The sequence below is a fragment of the Streptopelia decaocto genome (assembly GCF_964273445.1).
Source record: "Streptopelia decaocto genome assembly, chromosome: 1".
NCBI lineage: Eukaryota > Metazoa > Chordata > Aves > Columbiformes > Columbidae > Streptopelia > Streptopelia decaocto.
This window is the reverse complement of record NC_138663.1, coordinates 92629947-92650692: the sequence shown is the minus strand read 5'-3', so window position 1 is coordinate 92650692 and position 20746 is coordinate 92629947. Positions and strand designations below refer to the sequence as shown.

General features: G+C 40.8%; 3 protein-coding genes across 4 annotated transcripts in view; 1 reads left to right on the top strand and 2 right to left on the bottom strand.

Annotated features, from left to right (window-relative positions):
* Positions 1–1114: 1114 nt before the first annotated feature.
* On the bottom strand, positions 1115–4249 carry COA5 (cytochrome c oxidase assembly factor 5). The gene is made up of 3 exons (XM_082067651.1): positions 4050–4249; positions 3589–3672; positions 1115–1470 (listed from the first exon to the last, which is right to left on the bottom strand). The coding sequence occupies exons 1-3, from the start codon at positions 4149–4151 to the stop codon at positions 1429–1431; spliced, it is 228 nt and encodes a 75-aa protein (XP_081923777.1). The 5' UTR covers positions 4152–4249; the 3' UTR covers positions 1115–1428.
* An 11-nt stretch (positions 4250–4260) lies between these two features.
* Positions 4261–10595, top strand: UNC50 (unc-50 inner nuclear membrane RNA binding protein). Its single transcript, XM_082067638.1, has 6 exons — positions 4261–4390; positions 5161–5444; positions 6365–6485; positions 9398–9537; positions 9614–9715; positions 10288–10595. The coding sequence occupies exons 2-6, from the start codon at positions 5165–5167 to the stop codon at positions 10422–10424; spliced, it is 780 nt and encodes a 259-aa protein (XP_081923764.1). The 5' UTR covers positions 4261–4390; positions 5161–5164; the 3' UTR covers positions 10425–10595.
* A 152-nt stretch (positions 10596–10747) lies between these two features.
* MGAT4A (alpha-1,3-mannosyl-glycoprotein 4-beta-N-acetylglucosaminyltransferase A) overlaps positions 10748–20746 on the bottom strand; it is an 84848-nt gene continuing 74849 nt past the window's right edge. For both annotated transcript variants that reach the window (XM_082067613.1, XM_082067614.1), the window contains 3 exons: positions 19076–19142; positions 16373–16485; positions 10748–16205 (listed from right to left, as the gene is read on the bottom strand). In XM_082067613.1, the coding sequence (XP_081923739.1) occupies positions 16179–16205; positions 16373–16485; positions 19076–19142 (207 nt within the window). In that variant the 3' untranslated portion in view covers positions 10748–16178. The remainder of the gene's footprint in view (positions 16206–16372; positions 16486–19075; positions 19143–20746) is intronic.

The following is a 20746-nucleotide window of genomic DNA, read 5'->3' as shown; positions in this document are numbered from 1 at the left end:
ACTTCAAAAGGCAGGGAAAGAGGTAGAGAGAAGGAAAAAGAAATCATCTTCAGAAACAACTTCTTCAACAGAACCAGTAAGTACTGGTCACAGTCACAGTTTAAACACTAATGCTTGCTACCCCCATAAATCCCACCACAGTCATTCTTGATCAAAGGAAAGCAAAACAGTATTTTCCTTCACTAATTTATATGCTTTTTGACTGCAGCTGTTTTAAAACTTATGAAACTATATACAATTTGACTTAAGCACAAAAAAAATTCTAAAGGGATGGCAAGCTTTAAGAAGTATATGGCAGACAGTAGTTAAAATTTAAATTAACATGAATGGCAGTTTGAATATTTACAACCACAAAATGTGAACAAAATAATTTAGAAGTGAAAAAGTAAAAACAAGAAAAATGCTCATAAAGGACAAAGTAAATTCATGGAGCACAACCTCCTATAAACACAATGAAGTCCAGATGTACCATCAAGGGATGATATGTTGGGACTAGTATTTATGCATTTGCTTGGAAAATAACACTGAAAGATCATCCATGGTCATCTCGGAGGAACTTAAATACTGTTTTAAGTACCTCTAGAACATAATAACAGCAGCCACGGTCTCCTTAACTGCTGGCCTAAGGAATCCCGTCCTCCCTCATCCAAAGATACATAATCAGCTACATCCTGGCATATGGCTTTCAAGCCATTGACTACAATAATCCTATAGTTCTCTTGTACTTGTGACAATACAATGAGAAGACCAAAAGATAAATCAGACATCCTTTAGCTCAGAGTAACCAAATTTTATCTAGTTGTTCAACACAACCAGATTGCACTAAAAAACATGTACATCAATCATCATATTAAAAAGAACTTGCAGCAAGAAGAAAGAGATTCCATCCTTGTATATGTGGCACTGCAAAAATATGCCACTTCTACCCATTAGTGCAGGTTTATTGGGTAACAGATCCCCTGGGGAGGAAGCAGCTTGTACATACATTTCACAACCGTGTCCAACTCATCACCTCTGGAAACAGCTCTATCCTAAGGTATCCTCAAGGATAGCAGTCAAGTGAACTACCAGTTCCATATCTTGTATTATTTGCAATAGTAAAACATGACCAGAATTACTAAATTAGTAAAACCAGAAAAGACAACTTCATTTCAAAACAGAATGATAACTGAAGCTTATTCTGGATTTTACATATTTTATTGCAAGTGTATGACAAATACCCATTTTGGCCAGAACTTGCAGCTCTATGCTTGTCTTCTTTTTAACATTTAAATGCACATCCAGGTCAATCTTTCAGAATACTCACACCTTCCCCGAAAATGTTGCAAGAAAGGATGCAGCAGATAGAATCAGCTTGTTTTAGTCTCTGTTTTGCTTAAAGTGCTGATGAATCCTGATTTCCCATGGCCAGGTCTCTTCACAAGGACTTCAGTATCCCTTCCTTCCTCTGAACCTTGCCCTGGTATCCAACTGAAAATTGAAGTCAATATTTTAAAAACACACATTTTGCAAAAGAAATACTTTAAAGTGCTTGTGCTACCGTGGGCATTTTGTAACATCAGAAGAAAGCAGAGAATAAAGCAGAAGGCACAAAGTTAGTGATGTAGCAAACAAATCACAGGGTTCTTTCAAAGAAACGGATATTATTGTAAATATCACACAAAATTAAAGTTATGTGATAAGCATCCTGTGCATTCTGAAATAAACAGCATAACACAAATTACAGAATAGCATAGTGGGATGACAAGCAACACATGAAAACAAGGTAGTGTAGATCTGCTTAAATCTGTTCTTCCAAAGTTAACTGACAAGCTGAAGGAGGAAAATTCAGATTTGGTTGAAGTGGGAGTCACTGCAAATGTCAGTGAGAACAGGGATAACTTAATACAACAAGCATCAGAAAAGAAGTACCAGTAAAAATCGAAATGATATTACCCTTGTAAAATCTCTACATTTCTTCTTGGTAGTTACAAAAAAGCATTTAATGGAAGGCAAAACATGGCAGTAAACCAAAAATAACAGCTACAGTGCAGCACTTATTGAAAGGAAATTGCAAATTCTTTCCCAGTGCAGCAGAAAAACATACTTTGAAGTTGGGAGAATTCTTCTGAATGTAGATAGCCAATCTTGAAGATGGCAGTTACGGATTACAGTTCAGCCATATTCAGATATTAGACTGAGGACTTATCTTTCACCTCTCCTAACTAACCCTCTTCCACAATTCAGGGCTGCAGCAAAATTTGTAAAGAGCTAAATTGCAAGATAACACAGCTTGTCCAAAATTCAAGAAGTTTCCACTTTAAACCTTGTTCTTACTTTAACATCTAAGATGTACTACAGTTTAATCCTCTGATAAGAGATTATATTTCCTTACAAAGAAACAAGCATCTAGGAAAAGCCCCTAATGATTTTAGCATATTGTCAATTATGTCTGCATTTAGTATCTAACTTGTTTTTAAATACTCTTTAAATCTCACTATTATACCAAGTAACAAATTGGGCAGAGCGCAATTACTGACATTTACAGAGTTAACAGGACAAGAAAAATGTCCTTCTGCAGTCTTAGAATTTGGAGCAGTTAAACAGAACCATGTAAGAGCCAGGCTTCCTCCCACATGAAACTTTGTTTCATGAGGCTCCCTAAATGATCTACAGACAGAAATACAGGCCCATCATCTGGAGATAAATATGTTGCTACTGCAGCATCAAATGGGTATTTCTGACATTAAATACACAGGATTTTTTCCTGTCCACAGAAATAATCATGTCACTTCATGGCTTAATACAGTTCCTACAGGAGAGGCACAAAAAGCTGCTACTATGACTTAAGCAAAAATACAAAGTGGAGGAAAGAGTTTAGATACAATTTCAGCTGCATATTCTTCATCATGCTAAAAATTAAAGTGAGCCCTGCACCACACATTATTAGAAAGCTTTGGTACCATCTTTATCACATCTTAAGCATTTTTAAGTGTTACAGAAACACAAGCAAGATGTTTCTAGAGAAGGAATTTGTATGAAAGTTGGGGAAACTTTACATTTCTACAACTGGCTTCTCACTACCATACTTGATAGCTCACTATATAAAAAAAAACCCAAAACTTCTTTATCATGAATTCACATCCTCTAAGAAACCTGACAAATGCAAGAGCCTGTTCCAACAGTAGAAGTCTCTTTCAGCAGGACACCCTTTTCACTTAAATGTTGTTTGTTCACAAACAAAAAATAGCATGTCAATATGCTACAACTACCTGATATACTGTGTTTAAACCAGTGCTTTAATTAAAAAAACAAAAACAATACAAACAAAAAACAAAACCACACACACACACACAAAAACCTGCCTCATTTATGCGTTACATGCTAAGCCTAATTCAATTTAAGCATGTGGTTTTTGTCTTGTTCACCCTCCTTGACTTCACGAGAACAGTGTACAACATCCATATTTTAAATAGACTTGAAAGGCAAGAACTGTTCTGCCTAATGACACCAGTTTCCCTGAACTGAAGTAGTTTTCTTCAGAAAGCAGGGAAAAAGACAGAAAGCAACCAGGCCGCTAGCAGAAGAAAATACACTGCAAACACTTACCATTGATCTTTTGCATGCAAAAAATGTTACTTGCAAACTCCTACAGTGTCCTTCCCTCAAGCATTGCTTAGGGCTTTTGTTTTCCTGTCAGATGAAAAAATAAAGGATTAAAAATTTAATGGATTTTTGCTGCATGTGAAACAGCGTTCAAAATATTTCAGACGAGGTTTACACGGTACCTTGCACTTTACACGGTGAACTGCACTTTCTTTTCAAGTTATAATTTATTTAACAACTTAATACACAAACTAAAAGGCTTAAAAGGGACGAAATAAGAGCGTCTCTCCCGAGGGTTCGTTGCCGCCAGGGCGAGGCCGCCGCCCCACACTCCGCTCCCGGGGGTGCCAGGGCAGCGCGGCCCTCACTTCCTTTAGGGTTTAACCGGGGAGCGGCGAATACAGCAGCAGAGACACGGGGCTGGGGGCTCCGGGGCTCTCTGCCCGGAGGGCTACAGGGCTCACCTGCAGGACACAAGCGCTCTCCAGCAGGCACTGCCGCAGATCCTCCCTCACCCCGCCGCAGGCCCGCCCGTCCTCCTCCTTCTCCTCGTAGTACTTTGGCATGGCGACAAGGCCGACTCTACGCCTCGCTGCAGCCTACCCACGCACCGTTACCTGCTGCCGCCGCCATCTTGGCAACTCCCGACCCTGCCGCCGCTTCCGGCGGGGAGAGGAAGGGGCGGGGCGGCCCTGGGAAGGAAAGCGGGGCGCCTGCGCTGCGGACGTTGCCGGAAGGCTGCGGGCGGCGGCGACAGCACCGGCGGTGGGTGAGGTGGGGGTCGTGCCGCGAGCCGAGGCGGCAGGTGAGGCCCCGCCTTCTCCTCGCGCGGTGGCGGGGGGGTGGGCGGCCGTTAGCGGGGGTGCGACTGTTAGGGGGTGGGGTGGGGGTAGTTCGGCGCTGCCTGTCCCTCGGCGGGGAGATGCGGGTCCGGCTGAGGGGGCGGCGACGGCGGCTGTTTGTGGGGCGGGGGCCACTTCAGGCTAGTGTGGGCTGAACAGCTAGCGGGGAGGTTGGTCAGCCCTCCCCAGCCCCCGGCTGCGCCCTCCGGCCTTTCGCCTCTGGCAAAGCCCGCTGGCCGCTACTGCCGTGAATCGCTTCTACGATTGCAAGAAAACGGAGTGCTGGGAGAGAGCCTGCTGCTTCCCGGGCGCCGCCGCGCAGCCTGCTGCAAGCAGAGTTGCCTGGTCTTATTTTTTCCACTTGACGCCTCCCCGGCATTCAATGAACTGACTGCTAGGCCACGGTAGACTCGCCTCTAGATGTAATAGTGGAGCACTGGAACAGGCTCCCCAGGGAGGTGTCACGGCCCCGAGCCTGACAGTGTTCAAGAAGAGACTGGACAGCGCCCTCAGACACATGGTGTGAACTGTGGGGTTGTCACATGCAGGGACAGGAGTTGCACTCGATGATCCTTGCGGGTCCCTTTCAGCTCAGGACATTCTATGTCATACTTTATACTTGTGCGTTGTTTGTATAACTTCAGTATTGCAGGTATAGCCTACATCGTGTGATTTTATTTTTAGTCCTTGTTAAATGCAAAACCAAATGCATCTTCTGAAATTCTTCCTTTAGCAAAATGCTGCCAACCACCTCAGTCAGTTCTCGGAGCCAGGGCAACGGTGTGCTGAGCCCCAGAGATGCTGCGAGGCACACAGCTGGAGCAAAACGCTACAAGTACCTGCGGAGGCTCTTCCACTTCCGACAGATGGACTTTGAGTTTGCTCTTTGGCAAATGCTTTACCTGTTTACTTCGCCACAGAGAGTTTATAGGAACTTTCACTACAGAAAACAGACGAAGGACCAATGGGCAAGAGATGATCCTGCTTTCTTAGTACTTCTCAGTATCTGGCTCTGCGGTGAGTGCAGGAGAACAGACAGCATAGAAGAGAGGGAAGGAAAGCTTAGGGAGGAACATTTGTGGCCCTTCTAATATCACACACACACACACACACACACACACACACACAAAAAAAAGATCAATCCATATGTTTTCTCTTTTAATCAAAGTAGAATACAAGAAAATGGCCTAACCTTTCAGAAGTTAAGGTGGGAACTAGAAAATGGAGGAGGCTAAACTAATACTATGTAGTCCTGAACCAGTCTCTCTAATTCAACTCATTTTCTACTGTGTTTCAAACTGTGTAGTTCACTGTAACTTTACAGATAGTAAACAGTTACAGACATGCTACACAGTAGCAATGCTTTAGTTAAAAAATACTGAACACTTGGTTTAACTGAATGTTAGAGATAAAATATTGCTTTTACAATAAAGGTGAGATTCTGTGTATTTCAGAATTAAGTTATAAACAAAGTGTCACGTGTAATTTTTAGATTTAATTGAAAACGCAATAAGAAGCATTATCCTAGTTTTCTTCTGTTATGTAGTATTACTTTTACTAATATCAAAACTGTTAACTCTGAAATAAAAGTGTGTATAAGCACACACATGGTTTGGGTTAACAAGGAACTTATATGAAACAAAGAATATTCTATTGTAGGATTGTGTGAATTTAAAAAAAAAATAGTTGGGGGAGCAATACAACTTGCTATTGTATCATTAAGGCTGAATATAGATAAGCATTCTCCAATCTGTGAAAGGGATTATATTTTGAATAAATTTCATTATACCTAGTATTTAGTGGGAAGGAAAAAAAGAAAGGGAGAATAATAATAAGGACACTGGAGATTTTGTAACCGTGTATTCAAATAAACCTTGGTTTAAGATCTCATGCTTTCTTTTCCATAGCTAACTTAAATAATATTTTTCTCCTTTCAGTGTCAACTGTAGGATTTGGATTTGTGCTGGACATGGGGTTTTTTGAAACAATAAAGCTGCTACTTTGGGTTGTCTTCATAGACTGTGTAGGCGTTGGCCTCCTGATTGCAACTCTGATGTGGTAAGTAGTGGTGTCTGAAATTGAGCTCAGTATTGGTCTTGGGACATGGATAGCAAGACAATCGGCGCTCTGTTTCAGGCAAAATTATAAAGTATGTATTGACTATAGGTTTTGTGCTGTTGTGGTCATTGTTTCAAAATGTTGCTTTCAAAAAGAACACATCTCTTTCTTTACTGTTTCCTTGAAAAGCTGAATGTTCAGAAAGTCTGTATTATGATGAACATTTCAACTTGTTTTCTTTCTTCTTGAGCTGGTTAATCTTCAGCAATAATGCAAATAAAAATGTGATTAAAAAAAAATGTTTATTCCTTATTTTGGTTGAACAGCTTAAATAATACAAGCTTGAGAATGCTTGTTCAAGGATGGTGATATACAATTGGCCCATGCTTCTTGCTGAAGATTTTAGCTATTTTCACTACAAGCGATGTCTGTTCTGTTTTATGTATGTTTGCTTTGTTGTTTTGGTGGGAGTTGCTGCCAATTTTATCCTGTAATGGCCAGAGACTTACAGAGGGGGAGAGCCAGTAGCGACTCGTTCATAACCCAGGCCTCAGTGTGTTTTAGATGTGTTCTGCACCAGCAAGGAAACCATGAACCAACAGGAAGTTTCTGCACTGTGTCAAGGTGCTGAGGACACCATGGGAAGAATTCTATTTTACCAAGAAGTTAAGGAAGCTAAGGGCACTTAAAAGAGTTTTTGGTAATGGAGCTGACATCTTAAATTTATGCTGATTAGCAAAGGGAGATTCCTTTCCAATAGCAACCTAGGCAACTCCTGCTTGTAATTGCAAAAGTCAGGATGAGGCACATAAAAGAACTATAGCTAATAAATGAAAGGTCCATCTGACCTCAGTTTACTACACTGGTGTAGTCTAGACAATAGAGTAGTGAGGTGGGTTGCAAACTGGCTTAGGGAGAGAAGCCAGAGAGTGGTAGTCAATGGTGTGGAGTCTAGTTGGAGGCCAGTATCTAGTGGAGTGCCCCAGGGGTCAGTGCTGGGGCCAATATTATTCAATATATTCATTAGCGACTTGGACGAGGGAATTGAGTGTACTATCAGCAAGTTTGCTGATGACACTAAGCTGGGAGGAGTGGCTGACACGCCGGAGGGCTGTGCTGCCATCCAGCGGGACCTGGACAGGCTGGAGAGTTGGGCGGGGAATAACCTAATGAAATATAACAAGGGCAAGTGTAGAGTCCTGCAATTGGGCAGGAACAACCCCAGGTTCCAGTATAGGCTGGGGAATGACCTATTAGAGAGCATTGTAGGGGAAAGGGACCTGGGGGTCCTGGTGGACAACAGGATGACCATGAGCCAGCACTGTGCCCTTGTGGCCAGGAAGGCCAATGGCATCCTGGGGTGTATTAGAAGGGGGGTGGTTAGTAGGTCGAGAGAGGTTCTCCTTCCCCTCTACTCTGCCCTGGTGAGACCACACCTGGAGTATTGTGTCCAGTTCTGGGCCCCTCAGTTCAAGAAGGACAGGGAACTGCTGGAGAGGGTCCAGCGTAGGGCAACGAAGATGATTAAGGGAGTGGAGCATCTCCCTTATGAAGAAAGGCTGAGGGAGCTGGGTCTCTTTAGTTTGGAGAAGAGGAGACTAAGGGGGGACCTTATTAATGTTTATAAATATATAAAGGGTGAGTGCCATGGGGATGGAGCCAGGCTCCTCTCGGTGGCAAACAATGATAGGACAAGGGGTAGTGGGATCAAGCTGGAACACAAGAGGTTCCACTTAAATTTGAGAAGAAACTTCTTCTCAGTGAGGGTGACAGAACACTGGGACAGGCTGCCCAGGGGGGTTGTGGAGTCTCCTTCTCTGGAGACATTCAAAACCCGCCTGGACATGTTCCTGTGCGACCTCACCTAGGTGTTCCTGCTCCAGCAGGGGGATTGGACTAGATGATCTTTTGAGGTCCCTTCCAATCCCAAACATACTGTGATACTGTGACCTGCTGTCCTGTCTGAGACAACAGCCCAGAAATTTCTCGGGGAAGAGTATATAGTAATGCTTTCCCCTCCTCTTCCAGCGGTTTTTGACTCTGGATGCAGTCTCCTGAACCAGAAAGCCTGAACATCTGCGTGTTTTCTTCTGTCCATGAGTCAGCTTCCTGCAGGCCTAACCTTAGGTCACCTGGCTCCAGTTTGGTTCAGGTCCCTTCTTCCGGTGCAAGCTCACCTTTTTTTTTGCCAAAGTTTCCCCCATTTCTGATGAATCTAAACCCTTTCTGGCCTTGCTTCACCTTGCACCCAGGCTCTACATGTTTCTGACCCTGCCCTTGGCACAAAGAGTAGGTCAGAGAAAGCTACCATGGAAGCTCTGATCTCTCCTTATTTCTGAGTGTGTATTGACTTCTTGTTCCTCTTCTATATGAGATACATTTTCTGATGTCAGCAGAACTTCAGCTGAAGAAAATGAAGTCTCAGGGCTTGTTTGGTGGTCTGTAACAGCAGGCAGTGCATGTTCTGTTAGTGCTTCTTTTCAGTAAGAAGAATGGGTTTATCTCTAAGAGTGCTACCTGCCCTCTTTCTGTCCCTGCAGTGCACCATTTCTGTAGAGGTGAAATAGACCATCTCTGTGTGAGGCGGACCAATAATGTGCAAGCGCTTTTCTGAAGTCATCTCTGTGTGTACAAACAAAAGCAGCATGTAGCACAGATCCATTTAAAAGAGTTCTGGCGCTGTATGACCAGCAGCGTATTTCAGCTGCTTGTTGCACACAAGGGATGTATAGTTTTAAGAAAAATCTTTTAACGATAGTCTGGTCTGCGTAATTCATGCATATTTTTCTCTGAGATAGCAGAAACATTGTTGAGGTACAGAGTTACACATGGCTTACTATCTTGAACCAATGTTTTGTCAGTCAGCTTTATCTTGCCACATTAACAACATTTTCGATTATCTGTTCATTTAGGTTCATTTCTAATAAGTACTTAGTGAAGCAGCAGAACAGAGATTATGATGTGGAGTGGGGATATGCCTTTGATGTTCATCTGAATGCTTTCTATCCACTTCTAGTCATTCTGCATTTTATCCAGCTGTTTTTCATCAACTGTAAGTAGAATATTTTGTGCTTTCTGCTTCAAAATCCTGCTCTATCAAAACAGCTGAGAGCAGTTGTCTCTTTCAGATGTCATCATATCTGATTCTGTCATTGGGTATTTTGTTGGGAATACATTATGGCTCATTGCAATTGGCTATTACATCTATGTGACATTCCTAGGATACAGCGGTGAGTAACAGCAACTTCTTCTGTATTTATTTGATTAAGAGTGTGATTTCAGTTTATTAATTTGATTGTAGTCTGTTAGTTAGTAAAGCAGAGGCTTAGCTGGGCATTTAAGTAATTGTTGCTTCATGGTAAAAGAAGTTTGATAGAAATTTACTGATCTGTGTTTCCAGCATCTTAACCAAAGAATTTACATTCTTCAACATCCCAACTTCCCTTCTTGTATTAGACTTGTAGCTTCGATTTGTTTTTCTTGTTCCGCTGTAAATCTACTTCAAAACGTTTGCATTGGATCAAAATTCTGTAGTGAGTTTAAGGCTATAGTTTGAGGTGAAACAGTTTCCCAGGGCATTACCTATACCAATTACCTCAAGTACTCTTCAGTGTGTGGTAACGTGGTAGGACTAGAAGGGCAGAGAGGACAAACCTGCCCTTCTAACAAGGCTGACAGAGCAGTACTGGTTTTTCCTGCCATCTTTCCCTGAGGCCCTTCTACATTAAGCACCTTTTTTTTTTTCTTTTTTTTTTTGAAAGAGCACTACCTTATACTTTCTGCATTGTTGCTTCTCTTTCAGCACTGCCCTTTTTGAAGAACACAGCAATTCTTCTGTATCCCTTTGCACTTCTCATCATGCTCTATTTGATCTCATTAGCATGTGGATGGAACTTCACCAAGATGCTTTGTTCCTTTTATAAATACAGAGTGAAATAAAACCAGGACTTCATGTATTTAATGTTTATTTTGGTTTTATCTTAGCTGTCTTGACAGTAAAGAAAACCTTAAGAACATTTTGTAAATGGTTGTAAATTTCTCTTTATTGTAGATAATTGTGTAAAAAAAGTTTGAAGTGTCCTTTTTTATTAAAATATTTACAACAGTAAACATGTTAGCAATTTTGTTCAAATACTTTTGCAGTACATTCCTAAAACCAAGTTACTTGTACATCTCTGTAGCTTAAATTTAACTGCAACAAGTCTTTTTAGCATAACTCTTACTGCAGATATTTTGTACATACTGGCATAAGCTCTATGTTACGAGGGTTTTAAGTGACACTGAAAAGCAGATTTATTTAATATTGGAATACCTTGCCTTGGGACTGTGTGAAAGGTAGGGATCTTCATAGCGTTGCAATGGTAAAGCAACAACTGTCTCTACATACAGAACTGTCCCCTCCTTTTATGAAAGAGCTTGAGAACAGATTTATTTTAATGACTACTTCAAATATACACGGACAACTCTGGCACATAGAAGAAACAGTGATGAAAGGCACCATTAACATGACCTATATCAGGTTTCCAAATATAGCAGCAAGTTTTTAAACCCAATCTCTAGCAGTCCAGTGGGTATTACTACATCCACCATGATGAGTTGTAGGTCAATGAACGTGGCAGGAAAGCAGAAAGTTTTGTTTGGCTACAGGGTGGGCTCATAGCAATGCCTGCAGCTGTAAGGTCCACAAGGCAGGAGTATAAACTGACCATCACAAACAATACCTTCTGAAAAATGAAGATGACAGAGCGTTCAGTATGAAACATAAGCACTAGGGTTCAGTTTCCAACATATGCAAGAGTAAACTGGTCACAGTAAGACTTAATATTTCAATACTAGAATTTGATCTCTAAGGAAAAACTATATTTATCTTAAAATACCAAATATGCTGGCAGTGCATCTTACAGTACTGTGTGTTTCAGCACTGTTAAGGCTTGAAGAGAATCGTGTTCCCCTCTCAGCAGACACTGAGCAACGTTCTCCTTTTCACAAGGAAAGCGCTGATCCGCAGGAGGTGAAGGATTCCTGTCAGGACCTGCTTCCCCCTTGGCTCACAGCACAAGCTCCTGTCCCGCAGGCAGCTGCAGCCACACCATTCGCCTTTTCCCTGACAGGAGTCCTGGCATCAGTGATCATCTGCTTCAGTTCAACAGTAAAAATACTTCATATTTAGTGCCCTATGCTGGAATACCACTGAAATCAATGAAGGACTCAGGGCCTGTGTACATTCCCTTTAGAGATACCGAAGTTTGCCCCCTTGAAAGAAGGCTTCATTGTTCTCAAAATTAAGCTACTTTAAGTTCTAGCTGCTCACAGCAGAAATCAGCAAAACCCTTAAGAGGCCACTAAGATCAGAAAAGTGACACTCTTGAAGACTAATTCATCAAGTCTACATGGGGTGGATTTTTTACAGTCAGCAATCAATGCTAGCCTGAAAACACCAGTTGTTTAATAGCCTTTCAGCATCATGCTGGTGATTGTAAAGATGATTTTTAAACGTAGAGTTTTTTTTCCCTTCTACAGTTACTTGCTTTAGCTTTTTCAGAATATATCCTTCCTAGTAAGAACAAATACAGAACCTAGGGTTTATTTATTTCAGGGGAGCAAGGTTTGAAGAGATCTAATTTTGTTTTTTTCCTCCACAAAATTAAAATAATATTTTCCAAGTTGGAAGCAAACTACAAATTACTACAGTATTTCATTTGAAGCAAGTACTTCTCACAAAGAAAAGGGATTACTGAAATTATAATATACTTAGGAAAATAAGGAAAAATGTTAGAGTTGTTCAGTTTTGCCAAAGACTAATCACACTCCAGCCCATTCATGGAATCATGTATGATGTGGGCAAAGCATAAACTTCTTTGCTCTAAACTGACTTAACATATTTAAAATCTGCTTTTGAAAGAGCTAGACAAGCAGTGATATGGCAGAAGAGTCCAGTCTCATATTGGTCCATGAATCATATTTATCTGTTTGAATTTTTCTAAGCCATCTTTCAGTTAAGAAAAAACATGTATTTATAGGAATATTTTATATCAATGCAAATAAATAGTTGGGATGCCTGCAAAAGCCTTATACAGTGCTTTAGAAACAATCTTTAATTTAAAAAAAAAAAAAGTGCTAATTTGGGATCACATCCTGTTCACATTATTTACAGTTTTCAGCAGGACTACCCAATGAATGAGCAAAGCAAGATTACACTGATGGTTTTGTATTTCCTTGGTCCAGAGCAATCCTATCAGCTCAGCATCCAGTATAAGAACTTAATAATTTGCCCAGATACTGAAAGTTTCCAGTAATGCCTTTGGTTTCACAGAAGTTCTCTTTTCTGAAGCTTTAGCAGCATCAGAAGGAGCTAACAGGGTCACAGGATAATGCAATTTATCTCTAAACACTTTCCATTATTTGATTACTATAAGATTCAGTGGCCTAGAGGGGATTTTTAAGGCCACAACAAAAATAACTTGAAATTAAATAATGTAGGAAATACTCCCCAAAATCAGGTCATAGGTTTAAGATGCTGAGGAACTTCTGTGGTAATACTGTAACGTAGGACTGAGACATGTCAGAGACACCAGCCCTGCTGGAGTACACCCAGTCACAAACAGCGTCCAAGCTCAGGACTGTTGAGCCAAACAACCAAAGTGTTCTTAGACCAGCACCACTTTAGCCTGACTTGGGGATTGGAATTTGAAAGGCAGAAAGCCCCAAACAGCTGTCTGCAGAGATAATTAAACAGAGAAGACTTTCACTGCTTTTTCTCTATCTATCTCAGCAAAATTTCCCAGCAAATTTGCAGTACTAGCTGATTACACCAGGTCTGAATTTCCCTGAATCTACAAAACGTCATTTGTATTAGTGTGGCATATTTATTTAGAGAGCATATAAGCTCAGGAACATTTTAAGTCTTAAAGCAGCCCAGAGTATTTCCAACTCCTGCTACTACTATGTAATAAAAAAGCAACAATCTTTAGGAAAAAAACCCACATATTTTACCAAGCACTAGTTAATTTGTTGTCTTTGATAAATTTCATCTCAACATTTTTGAAAACTAAATATACCGTTAACCAGATTCCTGCAATTCATTTGGTAAGGTTCTATATATTTAGATATATTAGCAATGATTCATCTTAACTACTGTGAAACATGAGGAACAGTGATGCTTTGAGAATAAGCACACACAGCTTTCTTAAATAAGTGGCACCAGTAAACTTTTGAACTCATGGAAAAAGATGAAAGTCACTGTCAGCAAAACTACTTATATTAAGAAACTGCAATATCTAACATATTTCTGCAATCAAAATTGTAATAGATAGCTATAGTTTAAATTACTTGCATCATTCATTCACAGGCACAGCTGAGAAGAAAACCAAAATACTTCCTAGACCTTGGCTAGCTATCATGATAAAAACCCATTGCATGGCAATAACTGGACGGTGCTATAGATATAATGAACTGGGCTGTGGCACCACAACAAGCTAGATCCACACAAGACTCTGAGCCTGTTCACCCACATCCTAAATCCAAGGATAAACTCCACTTATGAGGCCAGTTCTTAGCTTATGCCCACAAGTCTCTCTGGGCAGGGTGAGCTTTCCAAGTAACATTTTATTTCCACCATCTAATACTATCAGAGAAAAGTAAATGAGGCCTGCCTCGTAGCTTCCCACTTTTCTTCAACTTATACCAGTCAGTCTAAACAGAAGGTCTTATCTGTACAAATCTTGTCTTCCCTGTGTCCTCAGACAACAAAGCTAAAGACAAAATTACTGTGTTCTGTAGAAGTAATTAAGCTCTTAAACTTGACTCTTGCTGAAGTGTCAAAGATACCACGTAATTTTCCAACAAGGCAGAAGAGAAGACAGGTTGACTTTATATCCCAGTGGTGATGGCTTTCAGCTTGCAGTGGTGGAGAGTCATGTTTAGGCTCCTGCTCCTTACGTCATGAAAAAGAGGCCAAATCTACTAGTAGAACTTCCATGCTGGAGATACGAATTCAGGATCCCCGCTCTAGATCAAGGATCCCGCAACAGGTTTTGCGCATCTGTGCCTTGACCACAAAGATGTTGGGGATAACAGAGGGGTTTTTTCTTCAGGGAAAACTGGGCCAGCTTTTGAGATGCCAGTTCCAGGAGACTGGTTCACAGCACAGCTGAGAATCCCCAAGGCAGGGCAGAAGCCTCCCTCCAGTGTCAATCAGGCACTTCGTTCCTATGAAAGGGAGAAACTTCTGCTTCTCTTCTTTTTCCTGACCATTTCTGACTGGGTAACTTAAATCTTCCCATGCCTGTGTCCTTACACATAAGCACCAAAACAGAAGGACCCGTAGAGCAGCAGCAGCATTAGTACCGCAACAATTCTGCTCTGGGTTTAATCCAAACCACTTTTTGGTCCTGACCGAGTTTCTGATTCATTTAGGATCATTGTTGTTTCTCTTGAAATGAAAAGGCGCAGGGTAGGAACTTGAAGCCAAACTCAGTTCCTATTAAAAGCTAGTGTGAGTCACTACACTGATCAATAAAGGAGTCAAACTGAAACCTTGCTTTTGAATGATGGAAGAAAAAAATAAACTATAACTATTCACTGTAATGTACCCAAAAGAAACACTGCAATAACAGAACTTTTTAAAAGGAGACCTCTGTAGATCAAATGTATCTAATTACTAGTAATTGTTTTGATAAAAGATAACCTCTATCACTCCAAAGCAAAGCTGGAGAATGATTTTTTTTTTTCAATACAGAAAATGTATTTGTCCAGGCTAGGAAATGTCTACAAAGATTTTTAGAAAGAACTGTTCGGAATTGAAAAAATTCTTCTAAAATGCAATGGATTCAATCTAAAATCACTGCAGATTTAGTACAGAATATGAAACAAGACATTTCAGCATGCTTTTTCTGTGGCTACAAACTGTACAGAGTGGAATTTCATAGCCCCAAAGAATAATGCTCTTCAGAACTGTGTTAATGCCTCTGAACATCATTCAGATTCTGTGTATAAAACTACATAATTTAGAAACTTAATCTAGGGGTTTTTTAAAACATGGCAGTATATTTGAAATATGGTATTAATTTATGTTTGCCTCTCCAAAGAAAAATGTAGAAAGATAACTTAAAGTAGAGAATTCATAAAAAAAACTATATCAATTTAAAATTTTACTGCATAAAAATATGTACTTTTCAAATTATTTTAATAAATTAAATATCCCTAACATTTTTAATATATATCCCTGACAGTCTATAAAAGAGGGTTCTTGTTATAGAAAATAAATGGAACTCCGAAAGTACCCCCTTCATAAAACATATGTAACAATAATTATATTTTTTTCTTCTTCAAGGAATGTAACAATATGTACAACTTCTCTGTATTACTATACTATCAAAATAGTACAGGTTAAACGTAGCAGGGTTCTGTAACCATAAGATGGTAAAGTCACATTAATGTGGAGGACAACTTTGGCCTCAGACGAACGTTATCGGTGTGGAGCATCAGTTTCTGGATGGATCAGATAAGAAGGGGTAAATACAATCTTCCCATCTACAGTAGATTTCACAAGAGGTAGAGTTCAAGTGAAAAGAAAGAAATTTGGAATAAGGTGCATGCTCAGTATTTTCAATTTGTGACTTGCTAAGGATGTCAGATTTTATAGGAAACGTTTTCAAGGATTCTTTCTTTTTCCTCAAAAGTAGATTTCCAGGATCAGTTTGGAATCTTTTTAATATGAATCTGAAAAAAAAAAAAAAAGGAAGTCATGTTTTAGGGTCTTACATTTCTCAGTAATAAGATGCAACTGTTTTCAGCATTAGCCAAAATTTTGAGCTTCAACATACTGATAGAATGAAAAAGTCTCATGTTTGCCAGCTTCGTTTTTAAAAGGCTATACCACCTCTCACCTCATTCAGAATTGCCCAGACTGCTGAATTTTGTATCACTGAAAGCCTGAATGATGAAATAGGATTTAGACTGGGGTCAACTGTTCCTTCAGCTACACCGTTTTCAAATTTCCCTGCAAAGGAAGCAAAAATATATCCTCAATTAACTTCTGTTCAACAAAGTAAAATACAAAATCTGTGTCCAGAAAAACATATCTGTCATATCATAATCCACAGGTGAAACCTATTGCTGGTGGCTGTAAGACTGACTGGTGTCATTCCTGAAACTAAAGACGAATGGTGATTTTTTTATATCAGATTCAGCTTTGCAGCAGCAAACAACATGGGGCGTTATCATCACAGCACACCGAGCTGACTGATCTGAACAGAATTACATGTCAGAATAAAAACTAGGAAACTCTCTAGAGTGTGAGCACATCAAACTCTGGGAAGATTTTGGCAGAATTTCATTTAATATCCTGGAACTAAACCTGGAGCCCCTGGCTCATGTGTTTTCAAGGAGGACAAGGTATATCATTCCTGCTTAATGGATTTGTATTTAAAGGATCTTCAATTATATTAGAATGAATAAGAATCCAATTTAAAAGCCCAATTAGACTTTACCCTTAAAACATACACAGCAGCTACAATTCATTAAGATGAAAAAACTTGCTTTTTTAAGAACAGGGATGCCCAACCTATGTCCAGCAAGCTAAATACAATCCATGACTAAAATTTCTCTCCCTTGACAACAAGTATCCTGGCACTTTCCCCAAAAGCCGCTTGGCTATGGAAATGCCAATCTCATCCCATGACGTGACAGCTGATTATCTGTAGGGTAGGTTCAAATCCAGGCCAAGCACACCAGCTCACACGGAGGAACTCATGCAGCCACAGGACAGAAAAGGCAAGATCCTACAAAACGTGGAAATGCCTCTGCAATAATCTACGTGATAGATCCTGGCAGAAAAGGTGGATGTAGCTGCACTGCAACTAAGAGTTACACTAGATCTTTGTTTATTACATCAGTCTCAGAACAGAAATTGTAGAATCACAGAATAGTTTGGGTTGGAAGGGACCTTCAAAGCTCATCTAGTCCAATCCCCCTGCAATGAGCAGGGACATCTTCAACTAGATCAGGTTGCTCAGAGCCCCGTCCAGCCTGGCCTGGAATGTCTCCAGGGATGGGGCATCCACCACCTCTCTGGGCAACCTGGGCCAGGGTTTCACCACCCTCAGTGTAAAACATTTCTTCCTCATGTCTCATCTGAAATATTGGAAAAAATATTAAGTAAAGCCTACGAGGTCACGTACCCAAAGTGAATGATCAAACCTCAGTTCACAGTATCACAGTATGTTTGGGATTGGAAGGGACCTCAGAAGATCATCTAGTCCAATCCCCCTGCCAGAGCAGGAACGCCTAGATGAGGTCACACAGGAACATGTCCAGGAGGGTCTTGAATGTCTACAGGGAAGGAGCCTCCACAACCCCCCTGGGCAGCCTGTTCCAGTGCTCCATCACCCTCACTGAGAAGTAGTTTCTTGTCAAATTTAAGTGGAACCTCTTGTGTTCCAGCTTGATCCCATTACCCCTTGTCCTATCATTGTTTGCCACCGAGAAGAGCCTGGCTACATCCTCACGGCACTCACCTTTTATATACTTACAGACATTAATAAGGTCCCCCCTTAGTCTCCTCCAGACTAAAGAGACCTAGCTCCCTCAGCCTTTCTTCATAAGGGAGATGCTCCACCCCCTTAATCATCTTTGTTGCCCTGTGCTGGACTCTCTCCAGCAGTTCCCTCTCCTTCTTGAACTGAGGGGCCCAGAACTGGACACAAAACTCCAGATGTGGTCTCACCAGGGTGGAATAGAGGGGAAGGAGGACCTCTCTCGATCTACTAACCACCCCCCTTCTAATACAACCCAGGATGCCATTGGCCTTCCTGGCCACAAGGGCACAGTGCTGGCTCATGGTCATCCTGTTGTCCACCAGGACCCCCAGGTCCCTTTCCCCTACAATGCTCTCTAATAGGTCATTCCCCAGCCTATACTGGAACCTGGGGTTGTTCCTGCCCAATTGCAGGACTCTACACTTGCCCTTGTTATATTTCATCAGGTTATTCCCCGCCCAACTCTCCAGCCTGTCCAGATCCTGCTGGATGGCAGCACAGCCTTCTGGCGTGTCAGCCACTCCTCCCAGCTTAGTGTCATCAGCAAACTTGCTGATAGTACACTCAATTCCCTCGTCTAAATCGTGAATGAATATATTGAATAATATAGGCCCCAGTACTGACCCCTGAGGCACCCCACTAGATACTGGCCTCCAACTAGACTCCACACCATCGACTACCACTCTGGTGCTTCTCTCCTTAAGCCAGTTTGCAACCCACCTCACTACTCTATTGTCCAGACCACGCCTCCTCAACTAAGCAACTAGGATGCTATGGGAGACTGTGTCAAAGGCTTTGCTGAAGTCAAGGTAGACCACATCCACTGCTCTGCCATCGTCCATCCACCTTGTTACATTCTCATAAAAGGCTATGAGGTTGGTCAAGCGTGACTTACCCTTGGTGAAGCCATGCTGACTGCCCCTAATAACCCTCTTATTCTTGATATGCCTTGAGATGGCACCAAGGACAAGTTTTAGGTTTGTTTCGGTTTTAATGAAAATGTCTCAATTGTTGCAATAGTAACAATACACATTTCTTTCCACTGTGACATACCTATCCTGAAGAAACCATCCTCTAAGCGTTTGTCTTTGGTTTCTTTGCTTAATACCAGTTCTTCATTCTACAACAAAGCACAAATGGGATAATTTACTTTGACATATGACTCTGCCAGGGAAAAACAAATGTGTGTGCACTCTAGTTATATATTCAGCATCCATCTTTTCTAAATAATTATGAACAAGCCTGAATAGTTATTTATAGCCTTAGACAAGCTGACACACACACATAAAATCAGCAGTGTTGCAGAACTGAACAGTATTTGTCTTCAAAGTAGAAAAAATAAGTACTTTAAGTGCCCCATGTAACTTCCACATTGACTGCCATGTGAACAGAACACATAGCAGATACTGGCATACACAATAGGAGAAAAGCAAAGGCAGGATCTTGCCTTCCTTTCCTATGGTTGAGGCAGAGAATTCTCTCAGGACAAATGAAATTTACAGCTTACTTTTTGATGTAAGAGTTTGGGAGAGATGAAAAGCCATCAGACCAGTGAGGGAAGCATTGCAATTAACACTCCCTCACTAAAAAAGGATGGATATCAATAAGTTTCTTTAATAAGCACAGAAAAATGAGATTGTAAATGAGAGCTTCAAAAGCAACTGGAAAATTGCAACCAGGATCCTAGGAATCAAAATGCTTGGCAAAACAGGAGATTGAATCCATCCACTTTTTAAAATGTTTTATTTCCTACTTTTAAGGGAGACCGCTGAAAACGTGGATTTTTTGGTTTGGGGTTTTTTTGAGGTTGGTGGATAGGTTGTTGTTTTTTTTTGTGTATGCGTGTTTCTGTTGTTGTTGGGTGGGGGTTTGTTAGTTCGGTTGTTTCATTTTTTCATTTACCTTTTTGTTTGTTTTGGTTTTTCTGAGTGTGCTGCTTGAGTCCCAGACAAATCCAGTCTGGGGACACTCTTGTTTCTAAGGGTTGTTTTTTGTTTTTCCTAATTCTGCTTAGGGAGGATCAGGGTCAAATTACCTGCATGGGCTTCCAGCTCTACTGAAGCCCACCATGGAGGAATCATTCCCTCAGGACAGTACCTGGCATTCTGCAGCATCTGTCCTTGCATTGGTGACATTTTCTGCTGACGCCAATGGCTTAGGAACAGAGCAGATGCAGAATTTCCTATTTACCTTTCCACAAATCATGTCAATAGCAATAGAAGCTCAGTAGTGTTACTTCCTTAAGGGATGTGCCAGTTTGAGGGACATTTCACAGCTGAGTGTAGCCCAAAAAAAAAATGCTTGTTGCACATTTTTTCTCATTATCTTGTGGTATCTTGGGCCCAGATGAAGCCAGGGCTGCTGGTCTTTTTGTGGTTGAATATATTTCCAAAGGCCTTGAGAAACAAAACCCATATATCTTATAATACAATATAATATCCCACAATATGATATAATATCCCACATATTATGTTGTATACTTAGAATCAAACTGACAAACTTCTTTTTGGGGAATGGCTGGAATTTCCTATTTTTGCTTGCTCCCAGGAAGACAAACTGCAAGAATGGAGAAGTGAGCTCCTCCATGATCATTTACCATTTTTTTTTAATAAATACTTTGCTATTTTAATACTAAACAAAATAAACTTGTCTGAAGTAATATCTTAATCTTCTCACAGAGTTTTGTGATATAAATGGTTAGCTATAATATCTAGTTGAAGAAAA